Source organism: Hyperolius riggenbachi, chromosome 9 (genome assembly GCF_040937935.1).
Source record: "Hyperolius riggenbachi isolate aHypRig1 chromosome 9, aHypRig1.pri, whole genome shotgun sequence".
Classification (NCBI taxonomy): domain Eukaryota; kingdom Metazoa; phylum Chordata; class Amphibia; order Anura; family Hyperoliidae; genus Hyperolius; species Hyperolius riggenbachi.
Window position 1 is genome coordinate 197,772,795 of NC_090654.1, and position 17,105 is coordinate 197,789,899.

At 43.4% G+C, this 17,105-nt stretch overlaps 1 protein-coding gene across 4 annotated transcripts in view; it reads left to right on the forward strand.

Moving 5' to 3' along the window:
* Nucleotides 1–17,105, forward strand: part of HECTD1 (HECT domain E3 ubiquitin protein ligase 1) — a 125,360-nt gene that overhangs the window by 72,202 nt on the left and 36,053 nt on the right. For 2 of the 4 annotated variants that reach the window (XM_068253864.1, XM_068253866.1), the window contains exons 16-26: nucleotides 2,721–2,855; nucleotides 3,019–3,165; nucleotides 3,537–3,631; nucleotides 3,883–3,988; nucleotides 5,313–5,447; nucleotides 5,733–5,872; nucleotides 6,497–6,820; nucleotides 6,967–7,133; nucleotides 8,402–8,578; nucleotides 13,360–14,157; nucleotides 14,370–14,588. In XM_068253864.1, coding sequence (XP_068109965.1) covers nucleotides 2,721–2,855; nucleotides 3,019–3,165; nucleotides 3,537–3,631; nucleotides 3,883–3,988; nucleotides 5,313–5,447; nucleotides 5,733–5,872; nucleotides 6,497–6,820; nucleotides 6,967–7,133; nucleotides 8,402–8,578; nucleotides 13,360–14,157; nucleotides 14,370–14,588 — 2,443 coding nt within the window. The remainder of the gene's footprint in view (nucleotides 1–2,720; nucleotides 2,856–3,018; nucleotides 3,166–3,536; nucleotides 3,632–3,882; nucleotides 3,989–5,312; nucleotides 5,448–5,732; nucleotides 5,873–6,496; nucleotides 6,821–6,966; nucleotides 7,134–8,401; nucleotides 8,579–13,359; nucleotides 14,158–14,369; nucleotides 14,589–17,105) is intronic. The other 2 variants (XM_068253865.1, XM_068253867.1) reach the window with 2 other exon arrangements.

Genomic DNA, 17,105 nt, shown 5'->3' on the forward strand with positions numbered 1-17,105 from the left:
TGGTAATCCCATGCCTGAGTAAAGGTGCGTACACGCGCTACGGCAATGAACGACTGGTCCGTCAGACCCTCCCGCTGGGCGGGCGTTCCAGCAACAGTAGTGCGTGTGTACAGTCTGTCGTACTGATAAGGCTGTTTCGGAACGATCTGCTCAGCGGATCATTGCCGTAATGCGTGTGTACGCACCTTTAGTTCATGCAGGAGCTGCTGCAGACCTCTCTGAGGTATGTTTTTCATCTTGTTTTTAGGGTCTAAAAGCTTGTGAAAAAATTCTATGGCTTTTAGACCTTAAAGAGAATCTGTATTGTAAAATTCTTAGAATAAAAAGCATACCATTCTATTCATTATGTTCTCCTGGGCCCTTCTGTGCTGTTTCTGCCTCTCCCTGCTGCAATCCTGGCTTGTAATTGCCATTTTTATGCAGTGTTTACAAACAAAAGGCATAGCAATTTGATACGCTGAGAGTAGCTTAGTGTGTGAGTCATACAGTGTGCATGGGGCCTGGAGAGGGTGTGTATAGCTTCTGCCAATGACAAGCAGTGCAGCACATTCCACACATTCCAGCCTCAGCCGACAGAGCCCACAGAAGAGAGAAGATTAGATTATGTAACAGAGATAACACAGCCACTGTGCAAATAGGAAAGGCTGCAGTAATACAGAGCACATTAGAACAACTATAGGAACATATAGGATAGAAGAAATAAGGCTTAAAATTTTGTTAGAGTCTCTTTAAAGAGAACCAGAGATGAAGCAACCTCATGTATTTTACCTTATAAATCAGTGGGAACATGACAGTAAACACCTAATCTGCTCTTTGTTACATTGTTCTCTGTTTAATTTGCCTGTTATCACCTCTAAGATAAGAATCCCGACTAAGTCGGTCTGGCTTTGCTACAGAATAATTATAGCTGAGACTGTGTTCTCTTTGGTGTCTTCAAGTCCAAGCCTGCCCCCTGCTGGCTTTGCTCAGGAATCATTATAGCTGAGTCATTATAGCAAAGCCAGACTCAATGCTCAGTCCGGGATTCTTATCTCAGCTAGATAACATACACTTTTAGCAGTGAGGATGGAACAGAGAGCAGGGTAAATGTTTTCTCTAATGTTCCCACTGATTTCTATGGTAAAATACACAAGGGTGCTTCGTCTCTGGTTCACTTTAAATCTGGAAATAATCATGCCAGGGAGGTTAATACACTCAGACCACGGACGGTCCTACCTTAAAAAAGTAGTCATTCCGCTATATAGTATAGAAAGTAAAAAGCTTTATTGGGCACTTTTGATTGACAACGCGTTTCGCGGAACAACCGCTCCCTCAGGTCGAGTACCGTGCCTTGCAACAGGCGTTTAGGAAATCCGTCCTTCTGTTGCAAGGCGCGGTACTCGACCTGAGGAAGCGGTTGTTCCGCGAAACGCGTTGTCAATCAAAAGTGCCCAATAAAGCTTTTTACTTTCTATATACTATATAGCGGAGTGGCTACTTATTTAAGGTAGGACCGTCCGTTATCTTACTTATTATTATAATTTTTTATTTTTTTATTAGCCATTTTCACCTATCTATAACCAAAAAATACAACACAAACATACTACGGGCACCTCCTACTTCATTCTATTTGACATCTTACCCCAAGTTAGGGGTTACCACTTTGGCAAGTGGATCTTTTGAAGGAGCTGCGACCAGATTCGAATAAGACCGAGCGGGGACTGTACTTCCCCGTATGCGCACAAAGTGGTTGCTTAGTTCGCAACCCAATTTTGTGAGTATAAAAGCATATAATTTCGTTCGAACTATCACCATAACTCAACATACTACACCAGATTGGGCTCCTGGCTTCTCCTCCCGCCCTTTTCTTGTTTCCTTCACTACAGCCCTAATACACTCAGACCAGTTGCTGTTGAAATTTGATTTTTATGGTGACAATCCTGCTTTAAAAGGCATATTATTTACAAGTTGTGGAAATATTACATACTGCAGACATATTTCCATCCTAGTACCTCCACCTTCCATCCCCCCTCCTCCCCTCTCTCCGGGCCCGTGGTAATTGTTGCAGGCTCATTTTTCATGTCGGTGCAACTCCTCACATTCTCCTGTGTTCGGTGTGTTCTTGGACTGCCACCATGAGTACCTGTACCATGTGACACCACCGTAACGTCATTACATATGGCAATGTCACATGGCACAGGCACATGTGGTGGCAATTTAATCTCTCTCTCTCTCTCTCTCTCTCTCTCTCTCTCTCTCTCTCTCTCTCTCTCTCTCTCTCTCTCTCTCTCTCTCTCTCATATAGCTTCAAGACAAAGAATGTAAAATTCTCCAATAATTCACAGGAGCAATACAAGCATGTATCAACATAACCTCTATCATTATTATAAACAGTGGGTGGAATATCAAGGCAGCAGCATGCAATAAAGTTGATAGTCAAGCAATTAACTCATCCCAGAAAACCCCAAACCACGCTAATCCAGGGCATTTATCCAGCACAGTACCATCTATATTGTTTACTATACCACTATTGTCCCTAAAACTGGAGTGGATGGATGTACAAGTAATTTTGAAGATTGCCCATACATTTAAAAACATCTCTGTACAAATTAATGAGAATCCAGTTAACATTTAAACATAGTCCAAAAACAAGTGTATGTAGACAGTAATGCTAGTGACTATCCAGTTGATGATGAAAAACTGTACACATAATTGCTTTCTCCTTAATCTTGTCTTGGTAGGTGCGAACAATGGCTAGGGATTTGTATGATGATCACTTCAAAGCAGTTGAGAGCATGCCACGTGGTGTGGTTGTTACATTGAGAAATATTGCTACACAACTGGAATCTTCATGGGAGCTCCATACCAACAGACAGGTCAGTAATTCTGATCTCGGAGTTTGAGCATTATTTTCTATTTTCTTTCTTTCTTGTTTTGGGTACGATTTGGGCTTCCTTTGGTCCATTAACATTGTATACTGTGCTAATATGCCAGGTTGTCTGTCTTCTTTACTTAAATTGTGTTTTGTTTATCTTGTAGTGCATTGAAGGAGAGAACACTTGGAGGGATTTAATGAAGACTGCACTGGAGAATCTAATTGTGTTGCTGAAGGATGAAAATACCATATCTCCCTATGAAATGTGCAGCAGTGGTCTGATCCAGGCTCTGCTTACTGTGCTTAACAATGTAAGTGCATACGTTCATAGTTAACTTTTTTGGTATTGTAAATGCAAGATCTGGATCAGCATATTCATAAAGTGAAACACTCTTCACATGTTCCACTCTTTTTTTTTTTTTTATTCTATGCCCTGCACTGCTATAATTTCCTGCCCTAGATTGCCTAGAAGATTATAATTTCTCGGGTTCTCCCTTTTTTTGTTTTCCCTCTTTTCACCTGCTTTCTTTCTCCTCAGTGCTGTGTGTGTCTCTCTCGCCTACAAATCCTAATTGGCTTTTCACTTCCACACAGAGCCATACCTGATAACTTGCTACTTTCCACTCTGAAGAATGGATAAATTGTTCAATAACTATTTAAATTTGAATTTTCTACCTTTTAGAATGAAGATTTTGATCTTAAGCAGGACTGTGGACAGTTGGTAGAGAGACTGAATGTATTTAAGACTGCATTCAGTGAAAATGAAGATGATGAAAGGTACGTGTAACATTCCATAGCTTATGCTAAAGTAGTAGTTTATTTTTTTTATTCTTTTACAAAAACCTATTTAGAGTTACGATGTGATAGTGAATATACCTGGAAACCATACACTTCCATGATCATGGCAGACATCAATGCAGGATAGAAATGTACTTATTTTTTCTACATTTTCCCACATTGTAACTATTCATTAGAATGGGAGGACTTCACATTAAATCTGCTTCATTTGTTTTTATTTTCCTCCTCAGCCGCCCAGCAATAGCTCTAGTTAGAAAATTGATAGCGGTACTGGAATCTATAGAGCGACTGCCGCTACACCTCTATGACACACCAGGATCCAGCTATAATCTTCAGGTAAGGCATGAGCTGACTACTGCAGATCTTTCTTCTCTATCTCTTTTGCTAACTTGCTTGGATTGCAAAAAAAAATTGGAATTCTATAAAAAAATTAACTATACAGGTAAAGCTGAATAATTAACAGCTTTATAATACTGAATTCTTAGTCAAATGCATAGGCTTAAGTAAGTCCCATTGGGTCCTGACTGATTTGCATGCCTCCCACTGCATAGTAAACATTAGTATAGGACAGGTTTCCACACCATTCCCAAATCTGAAAATAGGCCATATAGGTAAAGCAGACCCAAAAGCAAAACTCTCCCATGCCATGCACAATAATGAACATTACATTTTAACATGAAATCACGATTCACCTTCCACACCCCCTTATGATGATTCATAATAAATGCATAAGTATATAAGTATTCATTTACTTGCAGGCTAAAGCCATTTTTTTTATATGGTGCTGAGTGACATTGCACAGGCTTTTTTTTTTTTATTAACACCACTCTGCATTGCTCTTTGTGTGAATGAACCCCTAGGCCTAGAACCCACTACAGTACATTCAGCAGTGATTCATGCTGTGTAGGGATCGCCAATGACTCAAAAAATCGATTTGCCAAAGGAGGTGAGCCCACCAGAGCGATTGCGATTTGGCCAATGGCTCTGCCTGCACTGCTAGCGATTGTGATTCAATGTCAAGTATATCGCTGCTGGATCACTTTTCAGATGTTGAACATAGAGATTTCAGAGCGATTTTGCAGCTCTTGTACTACCCAGAAGCCATCAGCTTTCCCAAAATCCCTTGCACAACTTCAAAACTGCAAATCGCTTTTGCAGTTGCTAGCACCAAAATAAAATCGCTACAAAAACTGCCAGGCATCACTGTTGAAATCTCTTTACAAATTGCTGAGCGATTACTACAATTTCTGCCTTCACATCTTGCCCAAAGTGTCTGTGTGCGTATTTGCGTGTGTGGAAACTTCTTTAAACTCATTTTGTACTCTCCCCAGAGTGAAACTCTGACACCTTATTTTTTGTGTGGTGTAAGTGATGACTAGTAGCAACATGGTAGCATTTAAAACACAGACAAACCCAAAACATTTGTATTGCGCTTTTCTCCTGGCGGACTCAAAGCGCCAGAGCTGCAGCCACTAGGACACGCTCTATAGGCAGTAGCAGTGTTAGGGAGACTTGCCCAAGGTCTCCTACTGAATAGGTGCTGGCTTACTGAACAGGCAGAGCCGAGATTCGAACCCAGGTCTCTTGTCAGAGGCAGAGCCCTTAACCATTACACTATCCAGCCAACATTGGTTATTAATTTGCTCTTTACTTTGATTAGATCCTTACCCGGAGGCTTCGGTTCAGACTGGAGCGTGCACCTGGAGAGACCTCCCTTATTGACCGCACCGGTCGAATGCTCAAAATGGAGCCTTTGGCTACCGTGGAGTCATTAGAACAGTATTTGCTAAAGATGGTGAGTGTAAATTGCTTGTGACTGCTCTGCCGCAGGATCTGTCTACAGTCTAATGTTCTTAGATGATCATTTAGCTTTTTGTAATATGGAACATTGATGTTATTTTTAAAATAGTTTGTGTTTTTCAAAAGGATCTTCGTTTTTCCTGGTCTAGTCACTGTGCTATTAGTCATTAGTGGAAATGCTTCATTCTAATGCAAGAAGAACTAATGAGAAAGATGTGAAAATATTTCCTCTGTGTGATTGCAGTACATGATTGATTAATCCTATCTGGTTATAACACAGGTGGCTAAGCAGTGGTACGACTTTGACCGCTCATCCTTTGTGTTTGTGCGAAAGCTGCGTGAAGGGCAAAGTTGTGTGTTCAGACACCAGCATGACTTTGATGATAATGGAATCATGTATTGGATTGGGACCAATGCAAAGTAAGTAGGACTTCTACTTTGATCCTATAAGAAGAAGAAATTTTATTTCGCCGTGTGTTGAAAATTGTCACTGAATCACAGTTCATGGAATTTATGCATGTTCCAGGGACTTAACCCCTAACTCCCCCACAAGCGTCTGAGTATATTTTGGAGTCTGGATACATAGATTGTTACTATTATTATATAGTATTTATACAGTGCCGACATCTTCCGCAGCACTGTACAGAGTATATTGTCTTGTCACTAACTGTCTCTGAGGGGCTCACAATGTAATACCTAACCTATATGTCCATCATTGCGTAGTATTGCATTGCGTAAGACCTTCGGAGTCCCTGCGGCGGCGGACGCGAACGGGGGAGCCAGCGCAGCACCGAGGGCACCGGGAGAGGAGAGGGAAGGCTCATAAGGACCGAGCCTTCCCTCTCCTTAGGTGAGTATCTGACTTTTTGATTTTTAAAGTGGTAACCATTGGCTTTAAAAAAAAAAAAAAAAAAAAAAAAAACTTGGCTAGAGACCAGAATTGTTTTGTATCCATGCACATAGTTTTGGTACTAGATGCAAGTTTTACTTTTATATTTCTGGTACTTTATCTGTGTTTATTGACCATGTTTTGCATGCTTCTAGAACTGCGTATGAATGGGTGAACCCTGCTGCTTATGGTTTGGTAGTTGTTACATCTTCTGAAGGCCGAAATCTGCCATATGGACGACTAGAGGATATTCTAAGTCGGGATAGCTCTGCTCTTAATTGCCACACAAATGATGATAAAAGTGCGTGGTTTGCCATCGATCTCGGCTTATGGATTGTACCCTCAGCTTACACCTTGCGCCATGCTCGTGGCTATGGACGCTCTGCACTTCGCAACTGGGTTTTCCAGGTGTCTAAGGATGGTCAGAATTGGACTACACTGTATACGCATGTTGATGACTGCAGCCTGAATGAGCCTGGGTAACTACTAGTTGTTAGTTATGTTATTGTTTTAATGATAGCATTCTACATATTATACCACTTTGTGACCAGATATTCACATACTGCACATTAAACAGAGCGTGACAGAACATTAGTCAGAATTTGTGTTGGCTTCTGTCTTGAAGGTCCACTGCCACTTGGCCCTTGGATCCTCCCAGGGAGGAGAAGCAGGGATGGCGACATGTCCGTATCAAGCAGACCGGAAAGAATGCAAGTGGTCAGACTCATTACCTCTCACTATCCGGCTTTGAGCTGTACGGCACTGTGACAGGAGTATGTGAAGACCAGCTAGGTAAGTTGTTGCCAGCTGTGACCTTGCATGAGTTGGGTCAATTCTGAACACTCATACATCAAGCTCTTCTGTTTGTTGATGATAAACTTTCCTGGAGGGTTCACATTGGTGCAAGAATAAGGTGTTGGTTTTGAATTTACCTGTTGTCTTATTGTTGGGTGCTGGCTGTTGACATTAATGGAGCCAGCCAGGAGTTTGAAAAAGTCCAAGTTTGCTGGATCGCTTAAGCTTTCCAGGGTTTTCAGAGAATCTTAGTAAATCGGTGTCTGTTTCCCAGTCTTATGGTAAAAGCAATTTAAAGAAATCTACGACTTGCAAAACTAGCCACTGAGTCCTGGATTGATTTTATTAAGCCAGTAATGCTAATGGATCTGAACATATTTCAGCCATTAACAATTTACCACTGTCTAGCTATCGATCTTCTAGGGAAAGGTGATCTGGCCAATGAAATCTAATGGAATGTCTTTTGCAGCTTTTGAGCAATCACGGCAAGGTTGCTAATTGAGCTAAAAAATATATATTTTGTATGTTTGAAAAATAAATAACCGGGACTCCACCTGGTTAAGTTGAAAGTTGCTTTTACTTTACATTATATCATAGCAACAGTATGTACACTGTTTTGGTCATCAATAACTTCATTAAATGGCACTTGATGACTGAAATGTCATGCATGCTGATGATGTGAAAGGAAGTAAAGTAACTTGCCACTTAGCCAGGTGGTTTCCTGGTTCTTTTTTTTTTATGTGGCTTTGTACTTCATCAGGAATATGGACCTTACTGTTTGACTCTCTGGGGCATATTCTGTAGATTAAGTGACGACTGAGTGGAGTTTAACAGTTTGCTCACTATTTCTTAAAACCTTGCCCCATCATTCTTTCCTGGAATGAGCAAAGCTGGCTGCTTGCCTTCCTGTATGGAAACAGGAGTTATCTGCCATACATTTATGTTGTGTAGCACTCCGGAGAGACTGCCCTGAGGACTGTTAAACTGTGTCTGTGACCAATCACTGTTGTCCATGGTGCACACTGTGAAATTGCCTTGCTAAAATTTTACCATTCTTGTTAGTGCAACTATGGAGTTGCACTAACAATTTTGATTGGCCAATTTTACCATTTCCATGTGGTATGAAGGCTAACAGATGTTGAGTACAATGAACAGATTGTGTAGCTAAGCTACATGCAAGTGTAAAATTGGCCAATTATTGGCCAACCAAAATTACTGGTAACCTGTAAGAGCTTGTGAAACTATTTGATCTTTCCCTTATTAAGGTAAAGCTGCCAAAGAAGCTGAAGCAAACCTAAGACGCCAGAGGCGGCTAGTGCGCTCTCAAGTTCTGAAATATATGGTACCAGGTGCAAGAGTCATTCGGGGCATTGACTGGAAGTGGAGAGACCAGGATGGTAGTGCACAGGGAGAGGGCACAGTTACTGGAGAGCTGCACAATGGTAAGAGGTTTAGTGGAAACTTTTATTGTGAGGATTTGCTAAACTCATTCAGGAACGTTAAAGGGCAAGTAAACCTAAAATGCACGTTCTTTTACACTTTAGAGTTGACCTTTCTCCTTGCTCAGTCTGCTGCTAGTTATATGTATAAATGTACATACAGAAGACATGATAAAGAACTAGTTTGGACAGCGGTCTGAACAATGCAGTTACGGTGAGGTTCAGCTACAAAGCAACAGATGATGTACTGTACAGGTGGTTGTTGCACACGCAGCGGAGCAGTGCATCACTTATCCCTGGCTGCACTAGAGCCATTAGTTACATAGTCTTAGCACGGTTTCTGGGCTGGAGCTCATCACAGAACATAATTGATCCTGCAATCCTGGCCTGGATTTATTTAGAATTGTCTGTTTTGGCGATGTATGCACTACTCCCATGGGTCGCATTAGTCCAGAACGAGGGTTGCTAATTTAACAAGTTAAATAGTATTGTGCTTGCCCCAACAGTAAGAACTTTTAGTCATGTGCTTACTTTTTTTCTTTAAAAAACTTTTATTAAAAAAAAAATCCCATAGCGAGTTTGTTGGCTTAAAGTACACCTGAAGTGATTTTTAAAAAGTTACATATCTCTGTAGTGGGAAGCCTCTGGATGGCCAAAGGAGGTCACAGGGACTTGTAAGGCGATACATTGTTAGTATTGCCAGGGCTGTGGAGTCGGAGTCGTGGAGTCGGGCAATTTTGGGTGCCTGGAGTCGGAGTCGGGAAAAAATGCTCCGACTCCTAATGAATTTGTAACTGTAATTAAAATAGAAGATATGATAAAATGTTCTATTTCTCAGATAATAGTCATTAAAAGTAATGTATATATACAGTATAAATACAGTAATAGCTGTGCTTAGTCCACAAAAATGAAATAAACCAATCAAAATTAGTTACTTGTGCTGCTTCAATAAAGCAGTCCCCGTATTTTTAAGGTCAGATATACATATCTGATTGTGACTGTATATATGATGTGTACACAGGAATCTCTTATATATACTAAATAACATCTATGCTGTAAGTATAAAGCCTGATGTGTAGCCGTGTCACTAATAGAGATGGTCAATGAGGTGGAAATAATTCTGCATTGATGCTGATTTATGCAAATGTATGCACTCCCTTTGCTGATGAAATCAAATAATTTGATATGTTATTAAAATTTGGTTTGGTGACTACAAATTAAAGGGTAACTGAGACGGATGAAAAGTAAAGTTTTTATACATACCTGGGTCTTCCTCCAGCCCCCTTCAGGCTAATCAGTCCCTCGCTGTCCTCCACCACCCGGATCTTCTGCTATGAGTCCTGGTAATTCAGCCAGTCAGCGCTGTCCAGCCGCATGCCGCTCCCACAGCCAGGAACATTCTGCACCTGCGCAATAGTGCTGCACAGGTGTAGTATGCTCCTGGCGGCGGAGTGTGTGCATGCGCACTACGCCTGACTGGCTCAAGTACCTGGACTCATAGCAGAAGATCCAGGTGGTGGAGGAGGACAACGAGGGACTGATTATCCTGAAGGCGGCTGGAGGAAGCCCCAGGTATGTATAAAACTTTAATTTAATCTGTCTCAGGTTTACTTTGTTACACAGTAGTACTATACTCTACATATGCACTCCCCACAGAGCTGCAGGGAATCCACTGAGAATGTTGTGCACATTGAACACAGAGGTGTTGTCTGTTTACAATCTCCTTCTTCCCCTGCAGAGTACCTGCACATCATTCTTACATGTACCCACACTTACATTGCCTAGGGCCTGATAGATGTTCTTTGTTCCGGTTTGTACCTTTTACAAGTACTCTTACCAAGGACTAGTTTTAGTCTAAAAGGAATAAATATAGTAGTCTACATATCCTTCTCACTTCAGTTGTCTTGTAAAATTCCTAAGCGTTGGCAGTTAAGAGACGAATTTCATGTTACATACTTTTAATCAACAAAATTGTAATATGCAAATTAGAGGAGTCGGAGTCGGTGGAATCCTAAACTGAGGAGTCGGAGTCGGTGGATTTTTGGACTGACTCCACAGCCCTGAGTATTGCAACATACATGTGAAAAGTTGCAATGGCTGACATGGTTATTTTTATATCTTCCATTTCTAACATAAGTATATTTAGTTTCGTTCCCCAGTATATTTGCGCTTTGTCACGGGGATCAAATGGCGACCACTACCCGTGTACACTTAGGTTTACTTCAAATGCTGATTCAGTCATTTTTAATAAATCCTTACTAGGTTTGCTGGAGCATTAATTCTCTCCTGTGTTCTCCAACTCGGGCGTTTTACTAAATCTGGCCCTTTTCTATGTGTTACACTTGTTATGCAGAAGTAACAGGGTTCTAAACTACTTCTTACCACTGTGTCTTGCCACAGTTATGTCAAACAATTGCAATGAGCTGTCAGACTACCATATTTTTCGGCCTATTAATATGTTCTTGACGATAAGACGCACCTAGGTTTAGAGGACAAAAACCAGGGAGAAAAATTATACTAAACCTGGTGCATCCATAGTGCAGGGGAATCTTGTGGATGTTCTCCTCCCAATTATTGTGTCCATCTTGTCCTCCTCTATCCCCCACGTGTCGTGCTCTATCCCCCACGAGTCGTGCTCTATCCCCCACGAGTCGTGCTCTATCCCCCACGAGTCGTGCTCTATCCCCCACGAGTCGTGCTCTATCCCCCACGAGTCGTGCTCTATCCCCCACACGTGTCGTCATTTGGTTTCCGTGTCATAGTTTCCCATGTCCTCTTTTTTTATCTGTTTCCTTGTTTCTCCCTGTGCCCACTTTTGTCCCCGTTTCCTTATTTTTTCACCGTGTCCTCGTTTTTTCCCCCCTGTGCCCTCCAAACCCAAATAGTAGTGAGATCCTAGTAGTAGTGATATCCTATGTTGCACAGTTGACCATTGTGTAATTTTTTTCCCCAGCTTTAGTTTCTGAGCCTACCAGAGATAGTCAGTATGCATTAGGTGTGACAGTGCTAGATTGTTTTTGACCAAGGTAGAGAGTCTAGCATGTGTAAGGCAGTTGCTGTGTCTTCCCCAGATCTGACCTGCTGAATCATCTCGTTAGAGCACAGGCTTAGGCTGCTTTTTTCCTTACTTTTCCTGTTCTGTCATACTGTAGTTCCTCTGCTCACCTCCATAGCAACAGAACCTGTCACTTGCCAAGCAGGCTAGCAACAGGTCTGTGTAGCACTTGGACCAAAACTGTAACCTAAGGAATCGAGTCCCGATCCCTGTGGGTGAAAATGGTAGGCTTACAGCAAACCCTATGGTCCAGAGGCTTCCCAGATCCTCTTCAAGCTTGTTGTTCCTAAACAGGACTCTCTTCTTCTTGTGGCCGCGTTCCCGGCTGCATACAAGTGCATCTGAACTGGGTATGTGCGATTAAAGGTCTGCACATGCCCAGGAGAATGCAGCCAATCATGAACAGCTTTTTTCCCCATCATGCATGAGTGCTTTGTTCTACTGGACATGTACGGACCTTGCTCACCTGAATTCACTCATACATGGCGGTAGCCCAGCCACAAGAAACCTAATCGACAAGCTCTTGTCAAATAGGTTTAGGGAGACCCAGCGCAGGAACACTGGGCTGTAAGAGGATCTATGACGCCTTTGGACTATCCAGACTTCCCACTACTGAGGTAAGTATCCATTTTTTTCCACTTCAGGTACACTTTAAGTTGCTTTCTCAGAGAACCATCCTGCTGATCTGTCTAAAGAATGCAGGTTTAAAGGGAACCTGAAGAGAGAGTAATACAGAGGCTTCCATCTTCTTTCTGTAATAAACCTTGCCAGTTGCCTGACGTCTGTGCTTATGCTCTACCTCTAGTAATTTTGGCTCAGAATGAGTACGCAGATAGATGCTTTGACTCTGGGCAATCTCTACTGGCTGCACGCTTGTTGCTGGTATGTTACTCAGAAACAACTAAAGCCAAAAGCTTAGCATGACTGCCAGGCAACTGGAATTGTTTATAAGGTAGTTAAGATGACAGCCTACATATTCCTCTCACTTCATGTTCACTTTAAGCATAGTTCTGTAAGCACCTGTCTTTCTGGGGCTGTCCCAATCTCCCATGTCACCTCAGTTTTTACAGCATATTTAGTGTCTGTTATCAGTGTCCCAGGAGAGAGGTTTTGGATCTTCTTCCTTTCAAACCCTAACGGTCCTTCCAAGGAGTTAAGGTATTGTGTATTAAGATGGATTTTCAATGATGTGTACATCAGATGATAGATGGTATATGTTTGCATAATCCAAGACATAATTTAGGTTTACTGGTCATTTAACAATTGAAGTTTGCCCATAGCGCTGGCACAGCGACTAACCTTGTGTTCATTTTTTGATGTCTTTCTTAGTACTCCTTCACACTGCTAGTGGTGGGCAGAACTAACATCCCATCTTGTGGCACTTTTTTCACTCTTGCCCTGTTGCTTACCTTTGCTTTTCTGCTTGCAGTATGTCAAATTTAAGGTTTATGCTTTTGTCTTTTGTCTTGCTTAACTCTTCCCTACTAATGTGGTAGCGTTTCTGTGAGACTGGAGCGTGGGTAGACTACCCAGGCCTTCTCCAGGTAACCACAGGTGGCCATGCTGATCTGAGCCTGCACTGGTAGTCTTTGTAATTCCTATAAAGCTGCAGCTGTGATGTTTTCGGATGAGGTGAATGTGCTTGCTGTGGCTTAAACTCTTGCGTGATCCCAATCAAATGCTCTTTGCTGTCCGCTTTTCCATCTTACACGCTACTGTCCCTTTCCAGGCTGGATTGATGTCATATGGGATGCCGGTGGCTCTAACTCTTACCGCATGGGCGCGGAAGGAAAGTTTGACCTCAAGCTGGCCCCAGGTTATGACCCAGAATCTGCGGTGTCATCCAAACCTGTTTCATCCACTGTTGCAGGCACACCACCTTCCTGGAGCAGCCTGGTGAAAAACAACTGCCCCGACAAAGCCCCTCCGCCTTCCTCTTCTTGTATGGTTGCTGGCGGCGTGACTGGCTCCTGCAGTCGCAAGGGGAGCAGCAGCTCCGTCTGCAGTGTGGCAAGTAGCAGTGATGTGAGTCTGACCTGTGCCAAGGCAGAGAGGAGGGCAGAGGAGCAAGGCTCTGACCTGCATCATGATCCCATCCTTGTGCTGTCTTCTAACCCAGCTGCCTCTGGTTCATCCACATGCCCCTCAGGAGGTGAAACTGTGGGTGAGGGAGGAGAGAGGAAACCAGGGGACGCACCTGCCATATCAATGGGCATGGTGAGCGTCAGCTCGCCCGACGTCAGTTCTGTGTCAGAGCTCAGCAACAAGGAGGCTGCTGTTCCCAGACCACTGGGATCGTCTGCCAGCAACAGGCTCTCAGTCAGTTCTCTGTTGGCTGCAGGGGCTCCCATGAGTTCCAGCGCTAGTGTTCCCAACCTGTCATCACGGGAGACATCCAGCCTTGAATCGTTTGTACGGAGGGTTGCAAACATCGCCAGGACGAATGCCACCAACAATATGAATCTGAGCCGAAGCAGCAGCGACAACAATACCAACACCCTTGGAAGAAATGCCGTCAGCTCTGCAAGTAAGTACTAAAATGGGGGATTACGTTACTGGGTTCTTTTCATTGTTCTAGCTATTAATAGAAGCACATTAACTTTTTAAAGTACGTTGGCCTTGTTTTATAAGTAAGCTGTAGTTTACTACTGAGTCGTGCTAGAATTGGTAGTTATCAGGTAGAATTAGTAATTATCAGTTACTAAACGCATTTTCCATAACTTTTTTTTTTATTCTCAGCCTCTCCACTTATGGGAGCCCAAAGTTTCCCCAATCTGACTACAACGGGAACAACCTCAACTGTTACAATGTCCACCTCTAGTGTCACAAGCAGCAATGTAGCCACAGCCACCACTGGCCTCTCTGTAGGTCATTCCCTCAGTAATACTCTGACCACAAGCCTGACTTCCACCTCCAGCGAGAGTGACACCGGACAAGAGGCGGAGTATTCTTTATATGGTAAGAAATTAAGGGTTATCAGACAGCTTGTTGCAGTCATTTAGACTTGGGTATCAATGCTTCACCATAGCAGGTTACGTTCTTTCTAGCTTATGTTCCGTCTGAAAGTCATATTAATGTCCTTCCCAGTCATATGGACAAAATGTGTGGAAGTGCAGCATGTGCAACATATGTGCAGGTTGGCAGTTATTCTCAGGATCTGCAGATCATCTTGTATCCTGTTTTTGTAGTTGTGAAAGTTGTAATTTTGAGCAAGCATGTCTGGACTTCCTGTCCTGCTGGTCACTTGCACCCTTTTGTACTGTCTCTTGACTAATATCTTGGGCAGAGTAATGAGAGGAGAAAGCTTGCTCTATTTCTTCCCACTGTAGGTTCACAGCTTTATTCATGACAAAACAAAGCAATTACAGTGCATGTAATAGAGTGGTTATCTCTGTCTGAATGCCCTACAACAGTGTCCATCAGAAAACATGAGCAGTGGACAGAGCAGAGTTGAGAGGCCCTCCTCTTCCCTAATTTGCATTTCTGGAACTTCTCCCCTCAGTCAGATTGATAAGCAAAAATGATGCTGTGTGAGTTTTTAGAGTTATAAGGCAATAGTTTAAACTTGCAGATCAGATAGGCAGGAACAGTGGGAGTGAATGGGCTATACCTCACTGGTTGCTGGAATGGGAAGAACCGGTTTAGTGTAGTTTATATTACCGGTATATTCGTAAATACATTCTTTGATGGATTTAATTATTTTCGGAAGAAGCACTTTAAAGGAAACCTGAAGTTAGAGACCTGTGGAGGCTGACATATTTACTTCCTTTTAAACAATGAACACTGCCTGGCTGTCCGGACGATCTTCTGCCTCTAATACGATGGGACGAATCCACAATTTCTTTCGGATCCAAATCTAAAAAGGTTCTCGAATATCTCGAACCTTTCGAATCCTGAATCTAACGAATCCTGCACATAAGAATTGTGTGATCCATGGTATAGTTGCCCGCAGTATAGGTAGCTAGGTAAAGGGGTCTTCAGTATAGCTAGCAAGGTATAGGGGCCTTCACTATAGGTTGCAGGGTATAGTGGCCTTCATTATAGGCAGCCGGGTATAGTGGCCTTCAGTATAGGCAGCAGGGTATAGGGGTCTTCAGTATAGGCAGCAGGGTATAGGGGCCTTCAGTATAGGCAGCAGGGTATAGGGGCCTTCAGTATAGGTAGCAGAGTATAGGGGGCTTCAGTATAGGCAGCAGGGTATGGGGGGCTTCAGTATAGGTAGCAAGCTATGGGGGGCTTCAGTATAGGTAGCAGGCTATGGGTGGGCTTCAGTATGTGGGGCTTCAGTATAGGTAGCAGGCTATGGGGGGCTTCAGCATAGTTAGCAGGCTATGGGGGGGGCTTTAGTATAGGTAGCAGGCTATGGGGGGCTTCAATATGGGGGGCTTCAGTATAGTTAGCAGGCTATGGGGGCTTTAGTATAGGTAGCAGGCTATGGGGGCTTTAGTATAGGTAGCAGGCTATGGGGGGCTTCAGTATAGGTAGCAGGCTATGGGGGTGCTTCAGTATAGGTAACAGGCTATGGGGGTGCTTCAGTATAGGTAGCAGGCTATGGGGGTGCTTCAGTATAGGTAACAGGCTATGGGGGGCTTCAGTATAGGTAGCAGGCTATGGGGGGCTTCAGTATAGTTAGCAGGCTATGGGGGTGCTTCAGTATAGGTAACGGGCTATAGGGGGCTTCAGTATAGGTAGCAGGCTATGGGGGGCTTCAGTATAGGTAGCAGGCTATGGGTGGGCTTCAGTATGTGGGGCTTCAGTATAGGTAGCAGGCTATGGGGGCTTCAGCATAGTTAGCAGGCTATGGGGGGCTATAGTATAGGTAGCAGGCTATGGGGGGCTTCAGTATAGTTAGCAGGCTATGGGGGCTTTAGTATAGGTAGCAGGCTATGGGGGCTTTAGTATAGGTAGCAGGCTATGGGGGCTTTAGTATAGGTAGCAGGCTATGGGGGCTTTAGTATAGGTAGCAGGCTATGGGGGTCTTCAGTATAGATAGCAGGCTATGGGGGGCTCGGTATGGGGGCTTCAGTATAGATAGCAGGCTATGGGGGCTTCTTATGGGTGGCACATATCCTCCTCCCTCCCCCCGCAGCCTCCTCCGCTTGTCCCGCTGCATAAATAAGGAGAAGCAGCCTCTCACCTCCAGCATCAGCGTGGAGCCCGGAGCGGCAGACTTCTCCCTTCACTTCCTAGTTCCCCCTAGTGGCCACCGGACCGGCTCTTACTGATGACGCGTAGTAATATTCGAGGGATTCGTGGATTCGCCGTGGATTCGCCGGATTCGTCGTCCCATTCCTACTTTAGCCATAGACACTGAATAAGCATGAAGAGGTTTGTGACAAATCTGACAAGATTGGCTGCATGCTTGTTTCAGGTGTGTGATTCAGACACTGCTAATCAGAAAGATCAGCAGGACTGCCAGGCAACTGGTAATGTTAAAAAGGAATAAATATGGCAGCTTCCATATGTCCCTCATCT